Source organism: Podarcis cretensis (genome assembly GCF_951804945.1).
Source record: "Podarcis cretensis genome assembly, chromosome: 4".
NCBI classification, from domain to species: Eukaryota; Metazoa; Chordata; class Lepidosauria; order Squamata; family Lacertidae; genus Podarcis; species Podarcis cretensis.
The window spans coordinates 30,090,422-30,113,467 of record NC_137173.1 but is presented as its reverse complement, the minus strand read 5'-3'; the positions used below and the strand labels follow the sequence as shown (position 1 = coordinate 30,113,467).

General features: G+C 42.6%; 2 protein-coding genes across 5 annotated transcripts in view; one reads left to right on the top strand and one right to left on the bottom strand.

Moving 5' to 3' along the window:
- The first annotated feature begins 361 nt into the window (after positions 1 to 361).
- On the top strand, positions 362 to 17,849 carry LOC307214925 (beta-1,4-galactosyltransferase 3-like). 2 transcript variants are annotated; one of them, XM_079974020.1, is made up of 7 exons: positions 362 to 492; positions 4,509 to 4,993; positions 10,720 to 10,955; positions 11,903 to 12,093; positions 13,292 to 13,414; positions 15,138 to 15,242; positions 17,548 to 17,849. In XM_079974020.1, the coding sequence occupies exons 2-7, from the start codon at positions 4,741 to 4,743 to the stop codon at positions 17,714 to 17,716; spliced, it is 1,077 nt and encodes a 358-aa protein (XP_079830146.1). In that variant the 5' UTR covers positions 362 to 492; positions 4,509 to 4,740; the 3' UTR covers positions 17,717 to 17,849. The 2 variants fall into 2 exon arrangements, with proteins under 2 accessions (XP_079830146.1, XP_079830147.1); XM_079974021.1 differs by lacking the exon at positions 362 to 492 and adding an exon at positions 509 to 570.
- Positions 17,850 to 20,309: 2,460 nt separating this feature from the next.
- The window catches only part of B4GALT4 (beta-1,4-galactosyltransferase 4), a 29,107-nt gene continuing 26,370 nt past the window's right edge, over positions 20,310 to 23,046 (bottom strand). For all 3 annotated transcript variants that reach the window (XM_079974025.1, XM_079974024.1, XM_079974023.1), the window contains 2 exons: positions 21,543 to 21,647; positions 20,310 to 21,051 (listed from right to left, as the gene is read on the bottom strand). In XM_079974025.1, the coding sequence (XP_079830151.1) occupies positions 20,910 to 21,051; positions 21,543 to 21,647 (247 nt within the window). In that variant the 3' untranslated portion in view covers positions 20,310 to 20,909. The remainder of the gene's footprint in view (positions 21,052 to 21,542; positions 21,648 to 23,046) is intronic.

The window sequence follows — 23,046 nt, the reverse complement described above, 5'->3', positions numbered from 1 at the left end:
ATGAGGTGCAGAAGGTGGATAGGGGGAGATCAGCCTTTGCTCCTATCCAGCAGAGCTCTTCCGTCCACTTTGACACTGTGCTGCTGCTTTTGTATTAAATATTATTTTCTTCTCAGATTTTAATCTCTTCCCTGCTCTTTAGAGAACGAGAGGGAAGGATTCGCTTGAAGAGGAGTCAGTTCTCTGTGAGAGAGAGAGAGAGAGAGAGAGAGAGAGAGAGAGAGAGAGAGAGAGAGAGAGAGAGAGAGAGAGAGAGAGAGAGACTCCGTCTGACAGGCACAGCAAGGCAGGAGCCCTAGTGGACTCCGATTCCCAGCATGCAACGCTAACCCCACCGAGAGGGCCTAGGCGTCACGTTGCATCTCGGGAGCTGTAGTCCTAGAAACCCTTGTTATGCAAAAAAACACGGGGATGAAGCGAGGAGGTGGGCGGGTCTCGACGACAGCCCTCTGGACGGAAGTGTTGCACACGCGCGTTCTCTCAGGGGGGCAGGTGAGCAGCCCCATCTCTCGCCCTCGGCGGCGGCGGCGGCGGCACCTGTTCGCTCGTCAGGCTTCTCTGAGAAGCGGGGTGGGTTGGGGGGGGGAGGGAACGGGGCTTCGTGTGAACCGTCAAGAGGTGGCGGGTTGGGGCCGGGAACCCAAGCAGGCCGGGGGCTGGGGAAGAAGTCAAGACATATAAAGTTGCGCTTTGTCCCATAGAGTGAGTTAAGCGACTCTCCAAAGTCTCCTCGACTGCAGCCTTTGGGTGGGGGTTAAGTTAAACTTAACCCGCCTCTGCCAGCGCTGCTGTGTCCGCTTCTCAACCCTCCTCTTCCACCCTCACCCCCCGCGGTTGTTTTCTCCTCAGAGGAAAAATGCGAAACGTCACAGTTCTGGTTGGCAATAATAACTGCCAACTGCCAACTGTCATACGCTGACTTAATCCCTCTCAGACACACATTGTGGGGATCACAGGCCTTGGTACGCGATTTTATAAAATGGCATAGCCAGGATTTTTGCTAGTGGGGGCTGACTTTTGTAAGGGCGGGGGACTTCAGATTTGTATTGATTTTGATTAATTTGGCTATGCCCATGTTTGTGAGAAATAAATTAATAAGGGGTTCCCCCACTGCCACACACACGTAGAAGAAGATCTGAGTTGCAAAAGCCCTGTGAGGGGTTCGCTATTTAAAAGCAGCTTTAGTCACTTTTTGAGGACTCACAAAGCAGTGTACGAACAGGGTCAAGGCAGGATGTCATGATGAAATAGGCACCATAGCAAGCATACAGATTAGAAGAAAATCCTTCCTGCCCCACCGGCTAGAGGATTACTGATTCACTGCTGTGGTAAAATCCCGAGGTTCTCAGTTGTGTTCAATAGGAAGCTCTCACTCAGCTTTACCTGGGCCTAATGGAAGATCCAAAAATGGCTTCCAGTGTGAATGCGCAAGCTCCCTGTTTTGCACAATACTGTAGATCATTGGTAGGCAAACTAAGGCCTGGGGGCTGGATCTGGCCCAATCGCCTTCTAAATCCGGCCCGTGGACGGTTTGGGAATCAGCTTGCTTTTACATGAGTAGAATGCATCTCTGGGTGATTTGTGGGGCCTGCCTGGTGTTTTTACCTGAGTAGAATGTTTGCTTTTATTTCAAATGCATCTCTGGGTTATTTGTGGGGCATAGGAATTCATTCATATCCCCCCCCCCAAAAAAAAAATAGTCCGGCCCCCCACGAGGTCTGAGGGACGGTGGACCGGCCCCCTGCTGAAAAGGTTTGCTAACCCCTGCTGTAGATTGATTGCTGGCCTCTCCTCTTATTTCTCTATTTTCCCTTCCGGTAGCACAGTTCAGGGGCTTGCTTGACCCTCTTCTGAAGCTTCCTCCCCCCCCCCCCCCCAAAGCACCACATTATGGCTGGACTGCTAAGGACACTTAGAAGCGCCACTTCTGAGAGAAAAATATGCTCAAGACTGCTCTATGTGGGTAGAGGTAGAGGTGGGAAGCCAACTTCTTACCCCTTGTGATTTTCTCCTATCTCTCCGCCCCCCCCCCCCTTTTACATTTTCTGTCGGTAGAAAGTTTATTCCATTCTGTTGTAGAGTGTAGGCCAGGGGTCAGCAAACTTTTTCAACAGGGGGCCGGCTCACTCAGACCTTCTGGGGGGCTGGACCATATTTTGAAAAAAAAAAATATGAACGAATTTCTATGAAAAAGGTGAGATGGCAGGGCTCTTTTACCTCCTTTTAAGATGTCCCCACCAATCCTGCTGGTTCTCAGCGGTTGTGAAAAATCTCTGCATATGGTTGAAAGTCTTTGTGTCGATCTGTCTGATTTCCTCCCCACCCCCATGTTCCATGACTGACTCCTGATATTAAAACCAGTATCTGGGGTTCAGGCATGAGATATTCTAATAGTGTGCTATACTGTTCTATAAGATCAACTGAGTATTTCCCCTGTGCTTCAAGGACACTGCGTTCTGGATTTTGAAAACTCTGAGAGTCAAAGACCATTTGAAAGAACAGTCATTCTCGTTTCAGTGACCTAGGACATGTTTGAGTGCCAGATCAAATTACATTCAACTTTCCCTGTCTGGTTGAAAGAACACCTGTTCTCAGATGAATGGAGAGAGTCAACCAGCAAGCAGTGAACCACACTGAAACTCTTGCACTACTGGGATTATATTCAAGTAGTTCAAAACACCCAGCTGCCATAATAATTCATATAACAGCAAGAAAGGCCATAAAGTACAATTGTTTAGCCAATAAAAATGACAGTATGTGAGAACAGCAATGAGAAAATACAGTGGTACCTCGGATTAAATACTTAATTCATTCCGGCGGTCCGTACTTAACCTGAAACTGTTCTTAACCTGAAGCACCACTTTAGCTAATGGGGCCTCCTGCTGCTGCCATGCCGCCGGAGCACAATTTCTGTTCTCATCCTGAAGCAAAGTTCTTAACCTGAAGCACTATTTCTGGGTTAGCGGAGTCTGTAACCTGAAGCGTATGTAACCTGAAGCGTATGTAACCCAAGGTACCACTGTATATTATTAATAATTCTTTTTTTTCTTCCGGATGAGGACAACAGTTTACTTAAAACACATTTTGTAATGGTTTTATGTAGAACAATCTATTTTACTGTGTTAGAAAATGATAATTCCTGTGAGCACTCATGCAAGGTGTGCTCAGTGTTTTCATTGTTGTTGCAAGCTTATCTTGATACCCAAATATGCTGCCAGTCCTTAATATTGTGAGTATGCAATGTGGTTTCTTCCCAAGTAATGTCTTTTGTTTGTTTGTTTACTACAACATTTGTAATTTCTATTTTCAAGTTTTATTTGCCTATGCCCAGGTGGCAAAAATTAAGATGCCTGTGTTTTAAGTAGCATAGGGTGCTGCAGTCTGCCTCTCATTCACTTGCTAGTACTGTACAGTATTGGTTATATTTGCCTGTACAAAAGTAAGGGTCCAGTCGTATACTGCATTTACAGTACGTGCACTTTGCAAAATGGGCTGTTCTTTTGAATAAGAAGACATAGCATTGCTTTGTAAAATTAAGAAAAATGCCAAATAAGTATAATATTATGCTAATTAAGTGTTAAATTATGTATTTTGTATTGTTAAAGCAGCAAAACAACTTTAGGTTTGATAAATAATTAAGTAAGTATTGAATATATTTGAATTTCTCACTGAATTGGAAGCCTGGGCTTCACAGTTTCTAAAATTTTAAATCTAGGCAAACACACTGACTGACTTATGCTTAGCTGCCAAAGAATGCTGAGTCTCAGTTGGAAAAGAGAAACATAAAACTTAGGGTTGGGAGGAGAAATAGTTTGTTCTGATTCCTGAAAGAGGGCCTGGCCAACTGACTGGAACCCTGAATAGGAGTACTCTACATTGCAATATTGCTTTAGATCTTATTGTATTATATGTAATAATTATGCTTGGGTTAATCTTTCTCCTGAAACAAGAGTTTCAGTAATGGAAAGAAAATGTATTGGCTAAAAACCCAGAATTTAATCTGAAGTGTGGAGATCGGGATCTGCACCAAAACGTAATTTTAAATACCAGCATTTTGAAACTGTTCCACTCCACAGTGGCAAGTGGGAAACAGGTGATTATAGATTGCCCCCAATAAATGCTCATACATTTATATAAATTAAATACGTAAATGAATTGAAAGTCACAGCCCTCCCACTTTGCTTCTGCTGTCAGCCGTTTTATCTATCTACCGGTAACTCAGTTTCATCAAGCTGCCTTTCATTCACTTGCTAGTACAGTATTGGTTATATTTGCTTGTACAAGCTGAACTCTCTAAGCTTCTGGCAGAGGGATTTCATAGTCATGTTACCTGAGCTGCTTTTGACCGGAGACACCAAATTAACCTGGGACCACCTAACACGGAAGAGGTCAAACAATTGTTAGTTTTAAAACAGTATTCCTAGTTATAGTTTATATGCCATTATATCCAGTTAGAAGTCAAATGTATTGTTAGCACCTTTTCATTGCTTTTCTCATTTTAATTGCAGATTGAATAATAGAAGAATGGATAAAGATGCACAGAAGATGGTTAGAATCTAAGATGTTTGATCTGCAGTAATAATATAGGTTGCATTATATCCTGTGAAAACTTTGGGCATTTTCCAAAGATGCTAGCTCCCTTATTCAGCTGCCCATTGAGAACATTTACTGTTCCATTGCACTGTACCCATGAAGTTAAAATGTCAGTGTGTCTTGAAGAATTAAGTGTTTAGCCTAAGTATGGCTTTTGGAAAGAAAATGTCCCTTTCTCGAGTAGAAAATCCCTGCTTTCTACTTTTTTTGATAATCTTTCAAGCAATATTCATCTTGATCCTGTACCGAGGCAGCAATTCAACTGTATATCGGACTTCTTTTCCGCTACCTCGCCCATTGGACTATTCAAAAACAGAGGATGTCTATACAAATCTCAGTTTGTTCACTCCTGCTCCTGATAAGGCAAATATGCGGTACTGCACTGAGTCACCAATATTGGGTATGTATTGTTGCAGGTTGATGTTGGTAATGCATCCTAATGATTTGAGTTGCACATGAAAGCTGTATTTGGCTGTGATCCTAACTCGCACTTAGGAGCAGCAGGGCTGCATGAAGTAGTGGAGCCACCATCTCTTCCATTTCCTGGTTGTACTGCTCAAGGATAAGGAAGGACACACAGTAAAATTTCCAGTTTTCACTGTGCCAGCTCCTGGCTGGTGTTGCATAGGGGTCTGGATCAGGCCCATTGGTAGTAGCTGGACTGACTAAGGCTCCATAAGAACCTCAGCTGGGTGCAGTGGGATCCACCTTGTTCACAGAGCACACCCCACATTGCCAGGACTGGGTAGAGGGAAACCTGCATTCTATCTCTCCAGTTAAGCTGATTGGGTTTTAGGATTGCTTTACCTGTATGTGGGATAGTTATTATACTGGGACCGATGTGTGAAAGCATCTTTCGTAGTAGCATTCATTTCAAATATTATATCATTCTTTTAGAATATAGAATTTTGATGGGAAATTACACCTGTTGGCTTGTATTTTCTAGCGCTGGAATTGCAGGATATCCATTAAACAATGTATGTGCTTCCTTTTTTGAGTCAACAAACAGCATCATAAAAACCTGTAGCTATATCAACTACTTTTGTTTCTGTCCTTGACTGGCTGGGGATTGTCTTTGTTATGTGTTTGATAAATGGTTGGTTTGTTGTGCTAAGAGAACCTTGGCTACTACAGGAAACATTGATTTGATATTGGATGACCTTCCAGTGGACCCATGTGTTTGAGCTGTTTGACTGTGGAACAGTCTCCCTCTGGAGGTTGCAGACTCTCCTTCTTTGGAGGATTTTAAGGGGAGGTTGGATGGTCATCTGCCCTGGATTCTTTAGCTGAGATTCCTGCATTGCAGGGGGTTGGACTAGATGACCCTTGGGTCCCTTCCAACTCTACGATTGTATGATAATACAATTTGATATGCTAATTAGGTAATAAATTATACATTTTGTCTTGTTAAATCAGTAAAAGAAGTTTCGACTTTATCAGAAAGGTAGTACTTTACTGTGTGTATTTATTCCCCCCCCCCCCCCATTATGCATTACTAATGAAAGTAAGGCAGTTTACTTCAGGAGTGATTTCAGTTTTATATCCTCAAAATGCAGGCACAAAAGCAGACAAATTTATTTTCAGGCATTCCAGGCTATGCCTGGGGGACAGGTTTAGCAACTGTTCCCTTCTTTCAGGTGATGTCATAGCTGCATGCTACAGGGGCAGTCAATGATCTGACTTTCTGCATAACTTGGGTTTTGATGAGATGTGATTTTGGTTTCCCAGGTCTTCCAAATATTCATACTCACACATCTGCCATACAACAGCAGATACACAACTTTGGCTCTGTATTGCTTTGCTATTAAAGCTACCTCATGAGCAAAGCTCCATTCGTGTACAATATCTTAATCTGATCTGACAAATGTTGCCCAACACTTGGACCTTTTATACATAAGGCATTTGAGACTCAGTCCACATTAGTCTGACAAGAGATTTTGATTGTCCTTTTAACTTTTTGCCTTTGTTGTTGAAATTTAAGAAACCCTATGTTAATTTGGCTGGTGAACTTGCTTTTGTATTTTGGGTTGTAGGATTGTGTTCTTTTTGCATTACTTTCCTATACAGTGGTACCTCGCAAGACGAAATTAATCCGTTCCGCGAGTCTCTTCGTCTTGCGGTTTTTTTGTCTTGCGAAGCACGGCTATTAGCGGCTTAGTGGCTATTAGCGGCTTAGCGGCTTTAAGAAAAAGGAAACAAACTCGCAAGAACTCGCAAGACGTTTCGTCTTGCGAAGCAAGCCCATAGGAAAATTTGTCTTGCGAAGTACCTCAAAAAACGGAAAACTCTTTCGTCTAGCGAGTTTTTCGTCTTGCGAGGCATTCATCTTGCGGGGCACCACTGTATTAATTCTCCATTGGAAGCAGTTGCTTTTGCTATAAGTAGCTATCCTTTTCAACAATTGCTGTTCATCTTAAGATGTTTTTCAGTGTGCTAGAGATTAGCATCCAGTACTTCTTATCTTGCATGCTGCTATTTTTAAAAACTTAATCTTTTTCAGTAACTACTTATGAATAACTGCCTGACTCTGGACTTGTGCTTGCATTATCTGCTCCAATGACTGCTTTTCTTACTGCTGGACTGGTTTGGCATAATGCTCACCATAGTTTAGCACAGGAGTAGGGAACAGGATCTGGCTGACAGGCCGATTCCTTGTCTGTCTGTCCCCCAACTCTGGCAGGCCTCTCACCTGTCCATCACCCAACATCACTATGATTTCAGTTGATCAATTATTTCTTTGCAGCGAAGTCATTGCCCTTGGCTTGTGTTTTTTTCCACATGACGGCGAGTTCAGAATTGTTTAGTACTGTTTTGGAAAAACCTCCAGCTTGCTGTGTCATCCAAACCCAAATTGTGTTTAATCTTAACTATGGTTAGCAAAAGCAGGCTGACTTGGACTCAAACTCCCATCAGTCCCAGTCCTCCCATCAAATATGACCTGAGTTGTGGTTCAGCAACATCTGGAGGACTATAAGTTCCCTATTTCTTCTCTCTTCACATTACATTCCGATCAAGCCAATATTATAAGGTGGGGAGTGAAATGAGAGGGAGTTGTGATGGTACTATATCCTAGGCAGCATTCATTTGGTTTTGATAAAGCTTGTGTAAATCATTCTATGCGGCAGTGGCAATATCAGCAAATAGGAGCCAGACAAAGTATAGTTGCCATTCTGTGACTCCTGATGGGAAAGCAGTAGATTTGCAGTAATGAAATTCACACTCTTGAAAAAGTGACACTGTCAATCTTTCAGCCCTTGTCTAGGAAAAAAAAGTAATAGCTGACTCAATCCAAATAGTGTAGTCAGGTTGTGGAAGAGATGGTGTTCTTTGCTTTTGTATGCAGTAAATGTCTAGGGTCCTCATTAGTAGTGAGAAGAAATAACTTCATTTCCATATTCTTGAAGGGTAAAGGTGGCGCTGTGGGTTAAAGCCTCAGCGCCTAGGGCTTGCTGATCGAAAGGTCGGCGGTTCGAATCCCTGCGGCGGGGTGCGCTCCCGCTGCTCGGTCCCAGCGCCTGCCAACCTAGCAGTTCGAAAGCACCTCCGGGTGCAAGTAGATAAATAGGGACCGCTTACCAGCGGGAAGGTAAACGGCGTTTCCGTGTGCGGCTCTGGCTCGCCAGAGCAGCGATGTCACGCTGGCCACGTGACCCGGAAGTGTCTCCGGACAGCGCTGGCCCCTGGCCTCTTAAGTGAGATGGGCGCACAACCCCAGAGTCTGTCAAGACTGGCCCGTACGGGCAGGGGTACCTTTACCTTTACCTTAAGGTTTGTAGTAGGCTGTGCTGCTTTTTGAGAAGATGAGTGTACCCATGATTGAATCATCAGTATAATCTGCTTAGTTACCAGTGAAGTCTTCTGCACCAACCATGGCCATAACCAGTGCTGGATTGTAGTGTGGCGCAGGCAGTTCCTTTGCACAGGGCGCTGAGCTGAGGGAGCACAAAATCATAAAAATGATAATAAAACCTATATTTATACAGGCACCTACTGAGAAGATCCATTTAAAAAGCAACAGCACTAAAAGGAATTATTGTGAAGTTAAGGAATTTTTTTTTTGGGGGGGGGGTATGTGCCAAATTCTGTCCTTGCCCAGGGCACCATATTACCAAAGTCCTCCCCTGCCATTACTATTACTGAGAACTGTAATTGCCTTTTCCTCTTGAATCAGCAGATCTGATCCCTCCTAGTTTAGAGAGTTTGTTGGAAGCTGCCCAGAGTGGCTGGGGCAACCCACTCAGATGGGCACGGGATTATTATTATTATTATTATTATTATTATTATTATTATTATTTGGTATGTTAACTTTACTTTTATATGCCTTAAGTAAATGTGGTTTGACTTCCTATGCTCTCCTCCTACCCTTTTCCTTCCCATGAAGCCAACTGAATATCTTGAACCTTTTAATCCCCCTTGTTCTGCATAACTTATTCTTATTTTCCAGACCATTCTAATTACAGTGGTACCTCAGGTTACATATGCTTCAGGTTACATACGCTTCAGGTTACAGACTCTGCTAACCCAGAAATAGTGCTTCAGGTTAAGAACTTTGCTTCAGGATGAGAACAGAAATCGTGCTCCGGCGGCGCAGCGGCAGCAGGAGGCCCCATTAGCTAAAGTGGTGCTTCAGGTTAAGAATAGTTTCAGGTTAAGAACAGACCTCCAGAACGAATTAAGTACTTAACCTGAGGTACCACTGTATGTGATTTATTCAGCTGTTAAAAGTGATCAGCAAATAGTGTGGCCAGGTGTTGTTACTCGCAGTGCTTGTCCCAGTGTGGTCTGTCTCCTGTGGATGCATGAAGGAAGTCACACAGTACAGTGGAACCTCAGGTTAAGAACTTAATTCATTATGGAGGTCCGTTCTTAACCTGAAACTGTTCTTAACCTAAGGTACCACTTTAGCTATTGGGGCCTCCTGCTACCGCCACCACGCGATTTCTGTTCTCATCCTGAAGCAACGTTCTTAACCCGAGGTACTATTTCTGGGTTAGCAGAGTCTGTAACCTGAAGTGTCTGTAACCCGAGGTACCACTGTATGCTCTTCTTGTTTTCCATTTCTTCCTTGTACAGGTGCAATCATTGGATCTGCTTGAGTTAAAGGAACCAATGTTTGTTGTATACAGGATTAGAGTATGGAGATACTCTAGTCTGCAGTAAATCCATTCCTCCTTCACTCTAAACCAGCTTATATATGCAATTTAGTTGTAGTGTCCTTGCTGTGCTGGTGCAATGTCATATTCAACTGCGTGCTGGCATAGCAATTGGTGTTCCCTTGGCATAAGAAGGATCAGTCCCTCAGAATAGTAAATAGAGTTGGTCAGTGTATAGCTTTATACCAGCCTCTGGTTTCAAGGCTGCTATTGATTGTGAAAATGGAACACTTTTAATTTAAAAATGTTAATTGAAGTGCTATGACCCCACTGACCCAAGGAAGCTGCATTGTATACTTAATAGCTCTTGCTGTTTAAAGGCAAATTAAGTACTGATTCCACAATTAAATATATTTTCTGTGAAGTACTTATATAAAAACATGCTGGAATTTAAAAACTACCTAGAGTTTGTAAGAAAGCAGTTGACTAGCTTCTTATTGCAAGGGATTGGGTGATTTGTGCCTGTCTCTAATTGATTTTGCGTTCTGACATAATGACCTTGTTTGGATGAGCCTTGGGATCATGCACTCATCCTTGCACAAGTGCAAAGAAGCATTCATTTTAAACTACCAGCAGCTTGCTGGGGGCATCTAAGCTCAGGCAAGCTGCAAATCAAATTGTACTCTTATGAAGCTGGCTTGCTTTAGTTTAGTTTAGCCATAGTTTAGGGTTTGGATGGAATGCTAAACCAGTTAATCTTAAATGGAAGTAGAAGCCTCTAATCTCCTCTGCATCCTTATCAGAGGAGAGGGGAAATGCACAGGCCTGAGGCTTGGAAAAGCTTGCTCTCCTAATGCTAATTAGTGGTTTAGTCAGTTATGTCTGAGCCCAGCCAGAGCCTCAAACACTCATTCTTGTAGAAGAAAAATGTTTAAATCAGCACCTGTGCTCTACCAACTATCCTCGTAGGAAACTTTATCTCCATGAATAACTTATTCTGAAACTCACCCACTTAACCCTTCTTCTCATACAGTTGGACCCTTAGCCGTCACATTTGACACACTACCCAGTGAAGAAACGATCATCAGCAAAAACCCATATGTCCAGTCAGGTGGTCACTACAGCCCTCCACACTGTGTGGCTCGCTACAAAACTGCTGTCATTGTGCCACACAAGAATCACGAGAAACACTTGCAGCACTTCCTCTATTATCTCCATCCCTTCCTTCAGCGTCAGCAGATTAACTACTGTATCTACTTGATTCATCAGGTAAGCCAAACCAAAGGCACGCTGCAAGTCTCTTTAACATGTTTTTTTTTAATAAAATGAGCTAACGCAAAGGTTGTCAGATAAGTACAGAATATGGGAGTGTGCCTGCAGTTTCGATATACAGCTGTCTATAAAGTGCTCCTCATAAAATCAAAATCTGCTTTACGTAGAATCTTCTGTGGAGAAAAAAGTTGAAATGTCAAGGGTGCTGCTGCTTTCTAAATTGCAAGTGGTTAATCTTCTAATCAGCCATGCTGCTTTTATGCCAGATGGAGTACATGCTATGAGTGCTGCTTAGTCCAAACTCTTCCTATGGATGTTTCTATGAAAATAATGTGATCTTCTGGGGATTTTAAAAAATAAAAAATAAAATCACATGTAAAGATCAGAAACAAAAGGGAAGTACTGAAGAGAAGGCCATTTGTGGAGGGGTTAATTAGTTGTTTTTCATTTCTAGGTGTGAATGTGTACAATTGATATCAGGCTTGATATCAGGCTTGTTTGTTACAAATTTTGTGGTCATCACACTCATTATTAACCATGTAAACACTTTACAGCTGTTAACATATCCCAGTCCTGAAATGTTGGCAATCTTGGTCCAGTGATTATTAGCTCCATTTTGCTTCTTCCATTTCCTCAGATCCTCATTCTCCACTTACCTTTCTTCATGTTCTTCTTTACTTAATAGCTATTCTTCACCCTTATTTTAGCCTCCTTATCTCTCATCCCATAGTCCAGCTGCTTGTGTGAGGTGGCGATCCCTTCCTAACCGCTAATTTTGTCTTTCCTCACAGTTGCTGGACTGCAAACTAGTTTCTTCAACAACTGATTGATACGCCAAGCATGCCGAATATCTCAGTGTCACAAAAGCAGCACAATATATTATGAGCGCCCTCTAACCAATTCATCATTGTGTTCTAAGGCTGATTTTCATTTTCTCTTTTCAGGCTGGAAGTGGCCCATTTAACCGAGCAAAGCTTCTTAACGTTGGAGTCCGCGAGGCCATGAAAGACGATGACTGGGACTGCCTGCTTCTGCATGATGTGGACCTCATTCCAGAGAATGATTATAATGTTTATGCCTGTGATGATTATTTCCCCAAACAACTGTCCACTGCTATTGACAAGTTATACTACAGGTAATAAATATCCCAAGGAAAAGGTATACTAGGCCCATATTACCATTGGCTGGGGGCAGGCAGGAGAGAGGAGAAGAAATGTAACACAAGTAGTACAAAAATGTAAATAGTACAAATTAAAATGAATTTATTAAATAATAATTGTTTAAAAATTATAAGGGTTAACACTGGGCCAAGTGCTTTGCAGTCAACCAGCAGTTTTGCAGGTTCTGGCAATTTCATTTTTTATGAAGCAATTGGACAGAATACGTCTACTCCTTTTCCCTTTCTAACATTGCGTGCATATGGATTAGGGTACGGAGCATAAAACCACACAGGTGTTCTCCTGCATGCGCTTCTTTTGTATGACACTTTGAACTGCAATCTGACTTGGGATTGTAAATCCCATTGAATTTATTTGCAATTTATTTTTATTTGCAAATACAACAAACCTTTAGAAAAAATGTGGCAGTGAGAAGCATACAATCAACAATAAAATGTTCTTCATAAAACAAGTAGAAAATACATTAGATAAGCCTAATACATCAACACAGCACCCTTCAGGAACGCCGATGAGTTTTAAGCAGGTGTGTAAGTGCCAATACTGCAAGTGCCTTCCTGGTGTTCATTGGAAGCACATTCCAAAGTGCTTTGTTTCTGTTGCAAGGAAAAACTGTATTTTCTTACTTCCAAGCATGCTTAAATCATGGCCTTAACATTGAGATGTAAGAGAGAAGAAACTTGGAAGGTATGTTTTTAAGCATACTGAAGTCTTGAAGTTACAGATAGGTAGCCGTGTTGGTCTGCCATAGTCAAAACAAAAAAAAATCCTTCCAGTAGCACCTTAAAGACCAACTAAGTTAGTTCTTGGTATGAGCTTTCGTGTGCATCTGAAGAAGTGTGCATGCACACGAAAGCTCATACCAAGAACTAACTTAGTTGGTCTTTAAGGTGCTACTGGAAGGAATTTTTTTTGTGAAGTCTTGAACTTTTTCCAGAACTAATACTCCCTGTATTCACAACACTTCTGGTACAGCATCAGGAGCACTAAACTTGCATGAATGTGAAAGTCATTGTGTCCTGATGCTCCATGTAGGACCAAAGAAAAATAAAAGTATTCTAGTTTGTTGTGCCAGACACATGTACTCTTTGCTTTCCACAGTGCAGTGCAATATTATTATTTTTTTGTAAACTGATCTAGGTTTATTTTTCTTTGTAGTTTCCCATACTGGTCCTTTTTTGGTGGTGTAATTGCTTTGACCCCAGAGCATTACATGAAGATAAATGGGTTTCCAAATACCTTCTGGGACAAAGATGGTGAAGATGATGACATTGCTGAAAGGTACTATTGAGGAACAGGCGTTGAAAAAGGTTGTGATAAATTCAAACATAACAACAGTTAAGTTGTGCCTGTTTAAAAGAATGATGTGAGAGCTCTCCATCGCTCAATAGGACCTCTGTTCAGAAAGTGGTTGGTAATTACTTCATTTGATAGGTTGGATTTAAAGGTGCCCTTTTGTGTGTGGAATGTGTTTTCCATTCAAAGAAGCACTGTTTTGCACCTTTAGTTAGAAAAGTGTGAGAAAAGTTGGCTGAAATGGCAGAACATTTGAAAAGCGTCCTCTGAAAGCTGCTATTCCAAGGATGGGGCTCTACGGTGCAAGAATCTATAAACAAGCCTGAAGCTGCACTGCAGGGAACTGTTGTTTGTTTGTTTTTTAAATCCAAACTCCTTGTACCATGTGACAAGCTGCTTAGGAATTTCCAAAGCAGTTTATGATAAAGGGTAGAAGATTGCTGTTTGAGATAAAAGGGCACCCATACAAACCTTTGCAGACAGTTAAAAAGACTTTAGATTGGGATGTGTACAGGAGGCTGCAAGGTGACAAGGTGGTTTCTTACTGGGTGTTGAATTAAATGTCAGCCAGTTGCTAGTTTGAGCAAAGATCAGCCCTATCAAACATGAATGTGGCAAAGTCTTGTGAAATTTCTGTTCATCTTTCCCGGGCGTTTTTCTGTTCCCAAACACGGTTGACAGAATATAAAAATGTAAATGGAACACTTTGTTCTAACCGCTGTTCAAAGTAAAGGTGACTAACCTGTGAGCGGTATCCAGGCCTCCCCGCCCCATGCTTTGTGCCCCTCAAGATGGCCCCAAATTTGTTTATTTTTGTTGAAAGGCAAAATTATCCCCCCCCCCTTTTTCTAGTTGTTAAAAATGTGTTAACATTGATTAACTCTAGTGTGATGCCAAATTGTTTTTATGCCCTTCATGCTCCCCATTTGTCCATTTTATTGTTATTAATTACCATTCCTGAGGATCTCCTCCTGTGATTCTATGGTGCCTAATAATTATTGTGACACCAAAGACCCCCTTCTCTAATTCCTCCTTTAAAAAATTGTTAATGAATGATAAATAATTTAAAATAGTGCAGAACAGCAGATGGGAAAGTATTTTGGAATGTAGACTTGATAACTGCAGTTCTCACTTTGGCCCAGTGCAGTTGAAACAGAGAAATCTGACACGGCATCACCAGCCTGATAGGCTTTCATACTGGCCACTGAGGCCGTGAAGCCATTGTCAGCATATGTGGTTGTATTAGGACAATGTTACTCGTATGGCTGCCCCCCTTTCAAAAAAAAGGAAAAACCATTTCTAAGGAACAGCATTGAAGCTCATCAGATTGAACTTCAAAGAATTGGTTTGCTAACCCTAACCCTGATACAGAGTGGAGGCTGGTGCTAAAATCTGTTATTTCGGGTTTTGTGAGCCATTTTTGAGCAGAGGCACAGCAATGCACCCAAGGTAGGACAAGAAAGAAAACGGCTGGCCTGATCTTATATAATTCCACCTACCAAGAGCAAATTATCCAGCCATCTTGTGTCTGTGTCACTGCTAGACAAAAAATAATTGACAATCATGAACCCTTAGAATATGCCAGTCCTAACCATTTCACCTTTGTTGCCGTCTGCCTTGATTTTGCCATTTTTTATGGAGAAATGTTCTGAAATGCATGTACTTAGGCTCGTAAATTAATGTTTTCACCATCTCTTCACTTCAAAAGGATTGCTATCGCAGGAATGGGAATAGATCGCGTTCCACTTTATGTTGGGCATTACAAAATGATAGACTATGGACAAGCTGCTGAACGTGTACAGAACCTTAAAAGGTGAATACAGATTTTCTTCTTTCCATGACCGGTTTTACGTGCACTACACTTCCCAGCAGACAGGGCTTGTAACACATTGCATCTGCACCAGATCAAACCACACCCTCACCCTTGAGCCAGGACATATATTTAAGTAGTAGAGACTTACAGTCTTTGGCACCTCAAATTCATTGTTTATCAATGCAACTACCAGCAGGATGGAGCAAAATATTTAAATATCTTATTGATAAACATCTCCCCAACAGCCAGAGTTGAGGCATTCCAGCAGCTCTACTGGAATAGAGATAAATGAAGAGCAGAGGTGCCTATCAGCTACATCATCTGACACAGAAACTCTTCTCAGCCTTCGCTGTTGTGGCTGCTTTGAGCTGAGAGATACTGTATATGCTCAGAGGCACACCAAGCAGATTACTGGACTGCCCTCAGTTCATAGCAATCAGATAGACTGAAAACTATGCCGCTCTTTGGCTGCACCTGGCCTTTTTGGTATTGAAGGCTCTGCTTGTGAAGGTATTCAGTCTGCCACCAAATTTCCCGAAAGAGCCTCATGTGCTTAGTACAGTGTTTCCCAACCTTGTGCCTCCAGCTGTTTTTGGACTACAATTCCCATCATCCCTTGCCACTGGTCTTGCTAGTCAGGGATGATGGGAGTTGTAGTTCAAAAACAGCTGGAGGCACAAGGTTGGGAAACACTGGCTTAGTAGCACATTCGTGGGTGAGGCACCTCCTACTTGGAAGAATTCGCCTATCTATTCATGTTTCATAACGCTAGAAAATTTCTTGTTGGTCAGAAATTAAGAGAGATTTAGACAGTTGGACAAAATTGAAACTTTCTTTGTTAGGCCGAATTGCTGCTATCAAGATGAATGTACTTCCAAAAATGTTGTTTTTGTTCCAAACACTACAGATTGTGGACAAGACGGAGTGCTTCCGGAAGTGGCAGAGAGATATATCTAAGTTTGTCTGGCAGGGCAAAAAGCCCAGAATTAAGTTTAAGATACTAACTGATGCGAAAGAAAGAGGGGGCTTTGCCCTGCCAGACCTAAAGTTGTACTATGAGGCCGCAGCTTTCTGCTGGCTAAAAGACTGGCTACTTCTCGAAGACACTGACGTACTGGATCTGGAAGGTTTCAACAATGCTTTTGGTTGGCGTGCATACTTATGGTATGACAAGGTTAAGATCAATAAGGCCTTTAAGAACCATATTGTCAGAAAAGCAGTGTTTAATGTCTGGACAAAATATAAAGACTTACTGGAAAATAAAACTCCAAGGTGGCTGTCACCTCTGGAAGCTAAGGCCCGAAAAAGACCCAATATGGAGGCCAAATGGCCAAAATATGGGGAAATACTAGAAAAAGATGGAGACAATTGGAAATTGCAGAGTTTGGAGAAAATGAAGGGGTGCACTCCTGCTGCTCGGTCCCAGCGCTTGCCAACCTAGCAGTTCGAAAGCACCTCCGGGTGCAAGTAGATAAATAGGGACCGCTTACCAGCGGGAAGGTAAACGGCGTTTCCGTGTGCGGCTCTGGCTCTGGCTCTGGCCAGAGCAGCGATGTCACGCTGGCCACGTGACCCGGAAGTGTCTCCGGACAGCGCTGGCCCCTGGCCTCTTAAGTGAGATGGGCGCACAACCCCAGAGTCTGTCAAGACTGGCCCGTACGGGCAGGGGTACCTTTACCTTTACCTTTAAGCATTGGAAAACCCAAGATCTACCCACACTGGAAGAATGGCAGATGCAATTGATAGACTATATGGAATTGGCAGAGATGACCGGCAGAATCTGAGACCTGGGAGAGGAGACGGTTGAAGAAGACTGGAAGAAATTCAGGATTTATTTACAAAAACACTGTAATTTGGTTGAATGTTAAGAAGGATGGCAGATCATAAACAATTCAGCACCACTAAATTAGACATAATCTGGATGATAAATGAGACTGAGGAAAATATAAATTTTTTGGAGAATTATCAGACTAAATTAAATGAATAAGACTTAAGAATGTAAATAAGTTGATAAATTGCTGGAAAAAGTTTTGTAATGATGCAAGTGGGAGCGGGAGACGTGAGGGAGTCCAAAGAAGTTTTGATAATACGTTATGATATATGTTATATTGTTTATTACTTTTGCATTTTTGAATTTAAAAAATCTTAATAAATTTTTTTTTTAAAAAAAAAAAACCATAACGCTAGAAAATTTCCTCTTCATCTCTGCTGAAAAACCTAGACCTGTAACATTGATATCTGATTAGCATTTTTCTCTCTCTACTGTCCCTGCCACACATCATTCCACCTTTACTTTCCCCTCTAGGCCTGCTGAACTGAACACTAAAAAAACGTGGAGAGATGATGGGATGAATTCTTTGGAATACAAACTCTTGGGAAAGAAGAAGTACCGTCTGTATGTTAACATTACTGTGGATATTGGGGCTGCACCCGTCCTACCACCCGAGGGCAAAAGCAAAGGAAACAAAGCCTGACTCTGGCAGCATTGGACTCTTGCAGTGCTGGAGTTTGCTGGGTACAAAAGGATTGTGCGGTACGCAGACATGAAGATGCATTTTTAAAGCTTCTATTTACAAGTAAAATAATAATAAAGTCAGCACGAATGAACACGCGAGTATTAAGTTTGTGTATTTTTGGAAAAGCATGTAGCCATTGTAAAGTGCGATGTCTACTGAACCCTGCACTCTTACTCACCTGCACAGTTTTTGAAGAGCAAGTGTTAGATCTTATAACCAGTTACACTGTGATGTGGATACTTGACATTACTGTATCCTCTTAACCGTATGAATGTAACGTAAATTTATGTGTTCTATTTTTAGACATCTTTTGCATTATAAATTGTTCTCTTGCACCAGTGTTAATGCTTTAAGGTGGCAGTTAAGTATTAAATGTGTTTCAAAGTGTTAATTTTGTAAGTTTATTTTTCAATGAATTTAAATAAACTGCACTGAGTATTAGCGTTTTGTCTCAGCTGCAATCATTACCTGCTTTTCTGAAGGATCATTTCTCTCCTTAGAGGCTTTGCATTGCTCCAGAAGTTTCTGATATACAGTACATGGCAAGGGAAGACTATAGCCAATGAGTTATTTGCCACCTTCCCATATAAAAGAGCACATGGGCATTTTACAGTAAGGCATGGGTGTTAGGAGCTAACTCCCTAGTTCACATTCCTCGCTAAAGCAATTCCATCCTAAACGGAGATAAATGATAGTGAGGTGTGAGAGTGGCCAAGGTTTGCACCCCGCGTGCACTTTTGTTGTAAAAATTAAGACACCTGCTTCTAGGTGTATGTAGCTCTGTTGCGCTTGGCTATATTCATAGAATCCTCAAGTTGGAAGGGGCCATGAGGGTCACCTAGTCCACTTTGAGACCATGCACAATTTAAGCACATGTCAGAATGCTGGGTTTTGCTTTACAGGTGCTTCTGCGTCTTCCATTAGGGCATCCTGTACTGTGCCTCTTTTCCTCAGAGCGTCCCTGATATGGATCAGTCAGCTCTTGGGAATGTGCTGCTAAACTTTCTGGTACCAACTCGGTTTTTCTTTTCTTTTCCCCCACAAGCCTCTAGCAGAATTAATAACCTCTTCTTTCTATTCAAAGCCGTCAACAGAAGCCTTTACTCCATCGCTTCATTATGCCTTGAGATCTGATGACTGTGCTATAAACAGGCAGTGATCATCTTTACTTATTTCAGTGCAAATGGCAGGGGGACTTGACATATGAGAGATTAAGCATTTGCAAATTGCTTATGCAGTGCATTCAGTAATGTACAGCGAAGATGCATCAGTAGTTCATCTTGTGTAGAACAACCATATTACAATGTTTGTTAGGTGTGAAGCAGGCAACAGGAACGCAGGGTAGCCCTGTGTACTGGCAGCATTCCCCCCTCTGCACAATTATTCTGAAGGAAGCGTCTGGCTTGCATGGAGAAGGTCCCTGGCTCAATCCCTAGCATCTTCAAGTAGGCCTGGAAAAGGCTGCCTGACTGAAATCTTGGGAGAGCCACTGCCAGCTAGTATGGACACTGGAGAGCTAGATGGACAATAGTATGACTTGGTATGAGACAGCTCCCTATGTTCTTAAGGGAGCTGCTTCAATAAGGGCAGGGTTTGCTCCACAGGGATGCAAATGATCTCCCTTTTCCCATGCACATAAAAGCTCTCTTCAGCTAGTCGATTATGCATTGTGCAGCATCACTGAGGGTGAGGTCAACACGTTCCTATTGGTCACTTCACCCACAAAATACGCACTGCGTATCGGCGGTGGCCATTTTGCACAGGGGTTGCATTCCTGACCCTGGCATGTGTTGGCGGAGCACGTGTAAGCCTGTCCCACCTCTGTCCAGCCCATTTTCTGACCACTTCCAGGTTGCAGTGACGCACGCATGCGCAGACAGTCGTGGCCTGTATCTGCCTGTGGGGAACTGAAAGCATATCCACTAAGTGAAGTGACAAATGGTATCTACGGAGTGATTTGCAGACAGACAACTTGAAATTGTAACAACAAAGGCTTAATCATAGGAGCGGGCCTAATGAAGTCTATGCAACTTAGTCATGACTTGATGTAAGTCTCGGTGATTTATCTATTCTAAGCATTACAGCCCACTTTCATTTTGAACACCCACCCAAATTCAATAACTATTTTATTGAAAAACGCTCAGGATCAGTGGGCAAAAATATCAGTTGTATAATTTCTTCAAAATGCAAAACATTTCCTTCTAGGAATTGTTGAAACTTCACTCCCCCTCCCCGAAAACATATTCTACTTTTAGTACCATGGCCTGAAATGCTTTAGAAGATGCACCTAGAAGCTACACAACCACTTTTGTCATGCCCACACCCCCGGTAGTTGTTTCCAGACCATTTTACATGTGTGCATTATGCCTTTGAGGAACTGCATGGAGGAGCTTCAATATTTACTTCCACAACCTCTCACTCTGCATTCTCTTGCTGTCCTTAGGCAACGGCACCACAAACATTTTTACAAACCAGCTGCAGAATTAAATAAGGTTTCTCACGCACCCTTAAGCTGACAATGTAATTGGAAAGCTTCACCAAGACAATGGAATACTTTTCAATATGCTCCATATTTTATTGCGAGTTTACAAATCTCCCTCATTCTCCCTGTGGGTATTCTTAACACGATGGCATCAGATACCTTTACCTCAGGAGGTTATGATGAATGCTTGTTCAACTGGCTGAAGAAAAAGCCATTTCCAACAGGGCTATCCTATTTAAAAAAGAATTGCCCATTGGATGAAGAAGCCCTTTAACTTTGCACCTTGGAAAAAGCATGGCAATATTGTCCTTATATCCTTGTTTCCACTTTAAAATGGTGGAGATTCAACATCAGCTATCAAAACAGATAGCTTTCAGGCAGTGGAAGTCAATTCCCTCCAGAGGAAGGAATTAATATTTTTAATCAAAGAAAAAACCATGATCATAGAGTTATTCAAGTTAACCGCAGTCACCAACTGGCCAGTACTGTCCTGAAGTCCAGGAAGAAACATCTAACAAAGCTACTAGAGATCGGGTGCGGGGGGAACCCTATTCTTCCCCCGGTAATGTACTTGATTCTGGGAAACCACCAACAAAAAGGTAGCTGCTTGCTCTCGGCCCTGGAAATTGTCTTCCATTATCCATACAGTTCATTAGGCACAAGAGATGGTTATGAAATCTTGGTTGGCGTGCCAAAGTCCACTGTGATGTTGGTGTACAAAGGGTTGTGTTCCACGGAGAGCAGCTTGTAAGAGCAGGAGTTTAGCCCGTCTGTTTTCCACACCTGAGATACCTGACGCAAGAGTTTCATTCTGAATAATTAAAAATAAAAATGGGTAGGGTGGGGTGGAGAGAGAACAGAAAAGAGGGCATGAATTAAAACGTCATGAAGGTTCTGTTTTAGAGACAGGTACGCTATGTAAAACTTTGAAAGCAGATGAATCTTAAGTTCCAGTGGCCAAAGATGCAAACTGCACTTTAAGAGGCAATACAGACCTGAGCAAGGACAACTTCTATATATGATATATTGTCAGGCTTGGTGTTTCACAATCCATTCATATGGGTACTGTGCCCACACTATGCTTAGACCAGGGTTAGTCAACGTTGTGCTCTGTAGATGTTGCAGGAGACAATGCCCATCATCCCTGACCATTGGAAATGCTGGCTGGAGCTGTTGGAAATTTTAGTCCAAAACTTCTGGTGGGCACCATAATGGCCACCCTGGCTTAGACCGTAAGTCACGTTTCCCCCCCATTTCCCACCCACCTAGTTTTACTACCATAATATGACCTCATTGACTCACCTCTGTCGATTTGCTTCGTTGCCTTGGTCTCTCGTGTGGAAGATCATTGTGTATTTGGCCACATGAGGAGATGGCCGGATAACCTTCATCTTCTGCATTTCAACTCTAAATGCAAATATGGCAATGATTTGCAAGCATGTCATGGAGATTGGGGGGGGATGAGGCTTGAGAATGATGATCCGAACCTCCCAACCTCCCCCAGCTCAAAACTATAAAACAATAGGCATCTGACTCACACCCCCTCTAGTGCATCAGTGCGCAGGTCCCTATAAACTTCAACTGAAATGACAGCCGCACTGTGCATTTTTGTACAAGCTGTAATGGAAGACCCTTAACTGTTACCTCTGCTATTAAAAATGTGGGGCACCATCTCAAATTTTCAGATATCCCTCAATGGGGTGGGGCAAACTTTGGGGCCTTTTAAATTCATTTAGCGCTTCCAATCTGGCTGTGCAAATAAGAGAATCAAGGCTAGCAAGTGCTAGTTTGCTTCTTCCTAACACCATTTCCTTGTGGGTGGGCCATAGCCAGGTCATCCATCCGCTGATTTAAAAAACCATCATATTCTGGTTAGAACCCCACTTCACCCAAAGGCATGTACTGAAAGAGTTCATGGGGGAGGGGGAATGCAGCTTGCACCTGACCTTAGCTATTGAGTATGGCGCTGTGGGTAAAAGCCTCAGTGCCTAGGACTTGCCGATCGAAAGGTCGGTGGTTCGAATCCCCGCGGTGGGGTGCGCTCCCGTCTTTCGGTCCCAGCACCTGCCAACCTAGCAGTTCGAAAGCACCCCCGGGTGCAAGTAGATAAATAGGGACCGCTTACTGGCGGGAAGGTAAACGGCGTCTCCGTGTGCTGCGCTGGCTCGCCAGATGCAGCTTTTTCACGCTGGCCACGTGACCCGGAAGTGTCTCCGGACAGTGCTGGCCCCCGGCCTCTTAAGTGAGATGGGCGCACAACCCTAGAGTCGGACACAACTGGCCCGTACGGGCAGAGGTACCTTTACCTTTTTATAGCAGATTAATTACATACTGTATCTTTAGGTGCCAGATGAAAAGGTTTTTCTATATCCAGGCCTTTGGCTGATTAACATTCTATGGCCTTTAAAATGTCTTTGTGGGAGGTGGGCTCCTAACCCCTGGTGTAGACAATACTGAGCTAGACAGACCAGTGGCTTAATTCGGTATAACATAGCTTCCTAACTTCCTATAGTGCACGTGCCAAACAGAGATACCCAGAGCTGTAAAACAACCAGTGAAAGAAAACCAATAATGATGGTATTACAGCTCAAGACTTCATTTGCTTAGGGATTCTAGGCAGTCACGTTGAAGGGACAAAATCCACAGAAGGCTTTTTACAATTAGAAGCAGTTTGCTGAAGGACAAGGCCTAACTAATCACTAGTAACTAACAGACTCAAAAAGCAGTGCGTCAGTACAGCACTGAGCAAAAACAAGTTCTAAAAAAAACCAAACCCAAACAAAAAAACCCCAAACCCTTTCCCACT